The following is a 7,609-nucleotide window of genomic DNA, read 5'->3' as shown; positions in this document are numbered from 1 at the left end:
CAGACTGAGCCCCCGCCCCGGGCACCTGTCACATCCCTCATTTTAAGCAAATCTTTAGGTCTGCCCTGAAGCCCTCAGGGTCTATCCACCCAGCTCTGGCCCAGTCCCTTTGCTGCTGTGGTGGCCTCTCCAGAGGCGGAGGGGTGGCAGTGGCCAAGGTCCAGGACCACCAGCAGTCACCCTGCCACAGCCTGGGACACAGCACCCTTTGTTCTGGCCCCTCCGCCCCGCCCCGCCCTCGGTCCCAGGCTCTCTGACCTGGATTAGCCTGATCCAGGGGAAAGCCTTCGAGGCCCCTCCTGGAATGTGGTCTGGGGGTGGGGGGCAGGCGAGGCGCTGAGGTGAGTAGGGCTGGTGGGGTCTCTCCAGGGCAGGGCTGCGCCCCCAGCCCCAGTAGGATCCTCCTCCCCCATCACCACCAGAGCAGGGCTCTCTGTGTGTCCTCTGCCCAGTGGAGGGGCCTCATGATCTCTCTAGCTCTGCTGGGAGGGCCTGAGACAGGGACCCCCACCGTGGGGTCCAGCCTGGCCCTGTGCTGTGGTCACTGCCCAGTCCCTTCTCCCTTTCCAGGCAAAAGCCTCTTAGCGGGGTGGGGGTGGGGAACACTCTAAGCTCCAAGCCTGAGGGAGTGAGCCGTGGGTAAGTCTGGCCAGCGGCTGATCTGTAGGCAAGTCTGGGGGGGGGGGGGTCTTCGGCTGTGCGCCCCCCTCAGGCTAGGCTTCAAGGGGGAACCAGGGTGGGGAGGGCAACCCCTCCCGGAAGGCCTCGGGAGATGTGAGGCTGGACGCCCAAACCCACAGGACGGCTCAGGTGAGTGTGGGGGCGAGGACCACCCCCTTGTCCTGGCCTCCAAGTGGCTGTGGCCACGGTGAGGGGACAACAGGCAGGAAAAGCCAGGACCCCGTCCTGGTGAGAGGGGGTCAGAGTCCCAGATTCCCACGGGTATCTTGGTGTTCCCCAGTGCCGGGAAGGAGACCCCACATGCAGAGGGGCGGTGGGAGGGAAGGAGGCTTCTGCCCAGCTGTGGGTTGGTCCCCCTTACTGGGGAGGCCTACCAGCCTCGTCTGTTACAGGGGTGCATGAGGCTGCTGTGTGGACCCCAGCCAAGAGTGTGAGAGGCCGTAGGGCTGTTTTCTGCTTGTGGAGGGTCGGGGGGGGGGGTGGTGCGGGGGGAGGGGGGCAGACTGCTAGGGATTTGGAGAGCAGAAGCTCTCTTTCTTGGTGCCCCCTCAGAGGTCCCTATCTGCCGAGTGGAACCAGAGATCTGATCCCCTCCCCCGCCGCCCCGGCACCAAGACTCCTGGTTGGCCTGGGATAATCTGTCACCCATCTTACAGGTGGCAAAACTGAGGCTCAACGAGGGAAGGGGAACTGCCCAAGTCACAGAGCAAATCCATGGCTAAGCCGGGGTGAACCGGAACTCGGCTCCCTCGCTCCTGAAGCAAGGCTGATGTTCTTACATGTTCTTGGGTTTTTCTTTTCTTCTTCTTCTTCTTCTTTCTTTTTTTCCCCTAAATGACAATAGTCATTTCTGATCATTGAGAAAAATTAGGAACATACGGCAAGGCCAAGGAAGAAAATAAGCCCCACCCATTTTGCAGCTGGCACCTGCTGCTCTGTCCCACACGTGGGGTTAGTCCCTCTGTGCTGAGACCCTCACACCTGCGCACTGGGGACACTGGGGATTCCCAAGCACATAGGGCACACGCTGGCCGCCCAGCTCTCCCATTCACCAGCACCCCCTCTCCTGCCATAACTAGGTCCCTGGGCAAGGAGTCTTCCAGAGGGAGTCTTCCTGAAGTTCAGGCTCAGGTGGGAGCGATTCCATTACCACCGCCCCCCCCCCCTTCATCTTTCATGGGCCCCTTGGAGGAGGGGAGACTTGGCGTGAGGTGTTGCCTGGGTTTCCCCTCTTGGCTCATTCCTTGAGCAGGGTTCACGTGGGTAGCCCCGTGCCTCGGTTTCCCCCACGCTGGGTCTCCATCCCCCTTTCTGGCCTGGGCTACAGACCTTCGCTGCTCCCTCTCGTCCCCCTCCGCCAGCAGAGGCAGCCGCGATGGGCGCTGGCGGCCCCCGGCGGGGCGCGGGCCCCCCAGACGGCGGCTGGGGCTGGGCGGTGCTGGGCGCCTGCTTCGTGATCACCGGTTTCGCCTACGGCTTTCCCAAGGCGGTGAGCGTCTTCTTCCGCGCCCTTATGCGCGACTTCGGCGCGGGCTACAGCGACACGGCCTGGGTGTCCTCCATCATGCTCGCCATGCTCTACGGCACGGGTCAGCGCCCCCTCGCGGGTCCCTCCCCCAACCCCGGGCCCAGGATTGAGAGCAGGGATCAGGGACTAGGAGACACGGACCCCGTGAGCCTTCCCCAGACCCCTCGGGGGAGGGCGCGGGAACCACTTTCTTCCCGTGAACACTGGCACCAGAGAGAGGGGACGAAAGGGCAGGAAAGGAACAGTGGCTCGAGGAAGAGCCCACACACCTGGCAAGCTTGGCCAGCCGGCAGGACCTCTCCAGTTCTGCCAAAAGACCTGCGCCCGCCTATGTTACAGGTGGGGAAATCGGTCTAAATAAGATTCCGGCTCCCCGCTCCCCTGAGCCCTAACCACCTGTTGCGGTGGGGGAAATGCTGGCGTTATCCTGACCAAGCCTCGCGGAAAAGAGGAGGCTTTCCTCTTTCTTCTGGAAAGAGCCTGGGCAGCCCAAGGGGGCGATTCCAGCTGTGCAGATAAAAAAAAAAAAAGGGAGTGCGGTCCACCTCTTCTGCTTGGGGTTCCCTGTTCTCAGGAGGACTGGGGATGGATGGGGGCACTGGACCAAGACGGGTCCCTCCCGTGAGTCCTTGGCCGGCCGCTGTCTCCTTGGTCTGGCTGGCCCAGCCAAGCAGTGTGACCTTGGCCAGACGCTGCCCTCTCTGAGCCGCTGGTGACCTTATCCCTTTGAGCCATTTTCTGGGGCCAGGAGGTACAAAGCCCGGAGTGTCCACGGGGAAAGGAGGTTAGTCCGACCGGAGCGGTGACCGTGCCCGGCCCACAGGTCCGGTCTCCAGCATCCTCGTGACCCGCTTTGGCTGTCGCCCGGTGATGCTGGTGGGTGGGCTATTGGCCTCGGCGGGCATGGTGCTAGCATCCTTCGCCACGCGCCTCCTGGAGCTATACCTGACGGCTGGGGTGCTCACAGGTGAGGGCGGCCACTGCTCACCTCCCCTACGTGGACGGGGCCCGGCCGTGAGGTGGGGGGGGGGGGAGGTCGGGAGTCCTTGTGGCAACGCCTTCTGTCCTCAGTTTCCCCGCAAGGCCTTCTGTCCTCAGTTTCCCCTCCAAAGGCGGTCCTCGACGTCCCTCGGCTCAGTTTCCCCCGGGGGTCTGCCTGCCCCGTCGGGGCCTCCCCCTCCCCCGCTCCCTCCTGCCCGGGGCTGGGGTGGGGGCGCCCTCGGGGACCCCGGCACAGCGCCGCCTCGCCCCGCAGGCCTGGGCCTGGCCCTCAACTTCCAGCCGTCGCTCATCATGCTGGGGCTGTACTTCGAGCGGCGGCGGCCTCTAGCCAACGGGCTGGCGGCGGCGGGCAGCCCCGTGTTCCTGTCGGCGCTGTCGCCGCTCGGCCAACAGCTGCTCGAGCACTTCGGCTGGCGCGGCGGATTCTTGCTGCTCGGCGGCCTCCTGCTGCACTGCTGCGCTTGCGGCGCCGTCATGCGGCCGCCGCCGGGACCCGGCCCGCGGCCGCGCGGGGACAGCGCGGACGACGCTCCCGGGGAGGCGGAAGCGGACCGCGCCGGGCTGCGCCTGCGCGAGGCGCCCCCTGGCGGCCGAACCCGCCGCCGCCTGCTGGACGTGGCCGTGTGCGCCGACCGCGCCTTCGGGGTGTACGCCGTCACCAAGTTCCTGATGGCCCTCGGCCTCTTCGTGCCCGCCATCCTGTTGGTGAACTACGCCAAGGACGCGGGCGTGCCGGACGCCGACGCCGCCTTCCTGCTGTCCATCGTGGGCTTCGTAGACATCGTGGCACGGCCAGCGTGCGGCGCCCTGGCGGGCCTGGCGCGCTTACGACCTCACGTCGCCTACCTCTTCAGCCTGGCCCTGATGGCCAATGGCCTCACGGACCTGAGCAGCGCGCGCGCGCGCTCCTACGGCGCCCTTGTCGCCTTCTGCGTCGCCTTCGGCCTCTCGTACGGCATGGTGGGAGCGCTGCAGTTCGAGGTGCTCATGGCAGCCGTGGGGTCGCACCGCTTTCCCAGTGCTCTGGGCCTGGTGCTGCTCGTCGAGGCTGTGGCTGTGCTCATTGGACCCCCCTCTGCCGGTGCGCCCCTCGGGAGGAGGGGGTGATGGGCTAATGTCTCTAGATGGAAGAAAGCGCCCTCTCTGTCCCAGATGGAGCTTCCAGGGATGAAAGGAAGAGACCCATTAGCCGAGACAGCCTGGGGGTGGGGTCGGGGGTGGGGCTGCCCCTGGCCAATTAACCCCTCCTCCAAGCCAGTACTACCAGCCCTGGGTGGGGACGGAGAGGCCAAGAAGGCCCAGGAAGAGCCCGCCATCGACGGCTGCTGACCTGCTGGGTCATCTCAAGCGTTGGCACAAAGGCCTTGTGAAGTGCAAATGCTTATTCTCCTTTTGCAGATGGGGGGAACTGAGACACAGAGGTCTAGTACAGGTGCAGTCCCCAAACTGAGCAGAGCCCTGCCCAGTGCTAGACGCCCTTAGTTTGGAGCACTGCCTCCTAGTGCTTTAGCATCCCCAGCCTCTAAGGGTGACCAGGATAGGGACATAGGGACGGTGTGTTTGAGGAACCAGCCGTGAGACCAGGAGCAGAGTGGGGGTGCTCAGTGTGCACATGGGGTGGTCACCCAGGGGCCCAGGGAGGGGCTCCCTCCTCATCTGTCCAGCGGGCCACGACCAGGCCCTGCCCTCGCTTGGTGCAGCTGCTGTGCCCCGACACGATCTGGGCCTTCCACTGTGCGTGCCCCCTGGGCACTCTGCAGTCATTGCCTCTTGGAAATTGCCATGATGAGAGGCCAGGAAAGGATTCTTGCAGAGGCTGGCATGAAGGCAGCCTCACAGAGCAGGGTAGACCCCACAGGAGAGGACACAGGACGGCATAGGGCACGTTTAGGGGACAGTGTTCCTAAACTATGAGGCAGTTCTCAAGTGAGGCAGGAATTGAGCTTGGGAAGGGGCGGGGCGGTGGCTATTAGGGTTCTCCAGGGTTGGCAGGTCGTCCCTGAGACAGCAGGGGGCCTGCCTGTGAGCAGCGCTGTGGTCAGGCTGCGGGACGGAGGGGAGCCACCTTTGCTGGGACCCAGGCTGCCCCTGAGGTGGAGTGAGCTGTCCCTCCTTCCAGGGCTGGGCTGGCAGAGTGGCCTCATCCAGCTCTGTCATCTAACCTGGGTGAGGGTGGCCTCCAAGCCCCCCACCCACAGCCACAACCCCCACCCCCACCCACCACCTGCAGAGGCTCAGGGAGCCCTCTTCCGTTTTCTCATGTGACCTGGGGGGGTAGATCTAATAGGGAGTGAGACAGTGAAGGACAGTGCAGGGCCAAGTGTGGGAGGGGCAGGGACAGGACTGGCGGCTGGCTGCACAGGGCAGGAAGGCAAGTTTGGGACTGGTGCTCAAAGAGACTCAGGTAGGCAGCCGGCCTGGGTGGGGGGACACAAGGAAGCCTCCCCGAGGTCACAGAGCTGTAGACCAAGAGGTCACAGCCTGGGGCGGTCAGCCACAAAAATGCCAAGAGAGGACGGAGCCCACAGAGTCTAGGGAAGCTCAGTCGAGGGAACCGGGGCCTCCTGGCAGAGGCAGGAGAGGGCTCAGGAGGGAGCTGGAGGGAAAGCTGGGCCAGGCCCCTGAAGAACGGGGTGGGGGGGGGGCGCGTGGAAAGAACAAGAGCTGGGGACCCCCAGGAGGGCAAGGCTAAGCGCAGTGTCCCCTCCCTACTCCTTAGCTGGGCAAGTCACAGGGAACGTGTGGGGCTTGGATCTGGGGGTGGAGGGGGTGCCCTGTAAACTGAAAGGTGCTGCCTCCCCAAAGAGTCCACACGCCTTAAGAAATTGAGGGAGGCCCCAGGAGGTGGTGACGTTTTTAAGGTCTCAGATGGCAAAACCCCGGTGGTGTTTTGCGTTTGTAAAACGGGAACAAAGACCGGGGTGGGTGTCTGCGTCCCTCAGATGTAAACCCACCAACTCCAGGGAGGGCACTGCCCTTTATCTGAGGTTGTAGGGAAGGGCAGTGGGTGGAGTCCCCCCCTTCCCCCGCTCTGGCAGACCCTCACCTCCCCTTCCCTGCCCCCCAGGCCGCCTGGTGGACGCCCTGAAGAACTACGAGATCATCTTCTACCTGGCCGGCTCTGAGGTGGCCCTGGCTGGGATCTTCATGGCTGTGGCCACCAAGTGTTGCCTGCGCCGCTCTAAGGACACCCCGCCCAGCCAAGGCGCCCAGGGCGGGGCCAGCGACACTGAGGACGCTGAGGCCCAAGAGGACGCTGAGGCCCTGACCGCCGGCGCTGAGGAGCCCGGCAGCCTCCGGGCCCTGGAGGCGCCAAGCCCCGGGGCTGGGCCGGGGGAACCAAAGGAGGCGGCAGAGCCAGGCGTGGACCCCGAGTCTGTATAGCTCGGAGGGCACTAGGCGAGGTGGCTGGTGACTTTGGGAATGGGGCCGACCCTCTCAGAGCCCTGGATGTCCCGAGGGGGCCTGGAGCACTGCAGGCTGCTCTGCAGAGGTCGCCCCTGGGGTCCTGGGTGGGCCGCCTCCCTCGTCTGCCCAGCAGGCCGTGGCCAGGCCCTGCCCTCGCTCAGCTGCGGTGCACCGCCAGGGGCCAGGCCTGCGTGAAACTCAAGTGCATAAAGCTCCGCTGCGAGACCGAGTCCTGTTCCTGCGTCTTGGCGGCTCTGGCTGCCCCCCCACCCCACCGGGGGTCGGGGGTGGGAGGGGGGTGGTTGGAAGGAGACCGGGAGGCTCTGCTCAGGGCCCTCTGACCTGGAAGCTGTTGGGGGAGGAAGTGGCAGAGAGGGGGAAGGGTGGGGTGTGGAGGGGGAGGTGTTCTCAGACTTCGGGGCACTAGGGTCTCTCTTGCACTTTGACTTTTGACCTCTTGCACTTTGATCCAAGTGCGGGGAGCCCTCCCACAAACCTGACACCAGTTTCTCTGCTTCTCTCCCTCCCAATCGTGGGTGTGGGGACCAGGCCCAAGCGTGGGAAGAGCCTTCCCACCACAGACCCGGACTATCCAGCCATGGGCTCCAGAGAGCCCATCCTCCCAGTGACCCCCCCCCCCCGCCCCGACCTCCCTGTTGGTCTCATTTTCCATCCAGGCCCTACACAGGATGTGGGGAGCCCTCCAGGTGCCTGGCTGGCTCACACAGGTCTGAGGTTCCCCCCCGAGTCACTGGAGCAGGGACTACGTTTGATCTAACACTCACAACACTCACGGCGCCCAGACTGTGCCAGGCACTAAGTCCTTTCCAGGCGTCACCTCCTCGGATGCTCAAAATAGCCCACTAAGGCAGGGACCGTTATTGGCCACGATCACAGACGGGGAAACCGAGGCACAGAGAGGTCAGGGAGGAGCTCAGGGTTAGAGAGGCTGTGACTGGAAGCCAGGTGGTTGGTTGCAGTCTGTGCCCT

The 7,609-nt window shown here is 64.6% G+C and overlaps 1 protein-coding gene across 5 annotated transcripts; it reads left to right on the top strand.

The window, feature by feature from the left end:
- The first annotated feature begins 357 nt into the window (after positions 1–357).
- Positions 358–6,842, top strand: SLC16A8 (solute carrier family 16 member 8). Of its 5 annotated transcripts, none has more exons than XM_045466064.1 (6): positions 358–810; positions 1,761–1,812; positions 2,046–2,270; positions 3,033–3,176; positions 3,465–4,292; positions 6,279–6,842. In XM_045466064.1, exons 3-6 carry the CDS (start codon positions 2,057–2,059, stop codon positions 6,593–6,595), a joined length of 1,503 nt encoding a protein of 500 aa, XP_045322020.1. In that variant the 5' UTR covers positions 358–810; positions 1,761–1,812; positions 2,046–2,056; the 3' UTR covers positions 6,596–6,842. The 5 variants fall into 5 exon arrangements, with proteins under 5 accessions (XP_045322020.1, XP_045322018.1, XP_045322016.1 ...); XM_045466062.1 differs by having other exon boundaries at positions 2,043–2,270; XM_045466060.1 differs by having other exon boundaries at positions 1,761–2,270.
- Positions 6,843–7,609: the final 767 nt, after the last annotated feature.

This window comes from Leopardus geoffroyi, chromosome B4 (assembly GCF_018350155.1).
Source record: "Leopardus geoffroyi isolate Oge1 chromosome B4, O.geoffroyi_Oge1_pat1.0, whole genome shotgun sequence".
NCBI classification, from domain to species: Eukaryota; Metazoa; Chordata; class Mammalia; order Carnivora; family Felidae; genus Leopardus; species Leopardus geoffroyi.
This window is presented reverse-complemented; position numbering and strand designations above follow the sequence as displayed.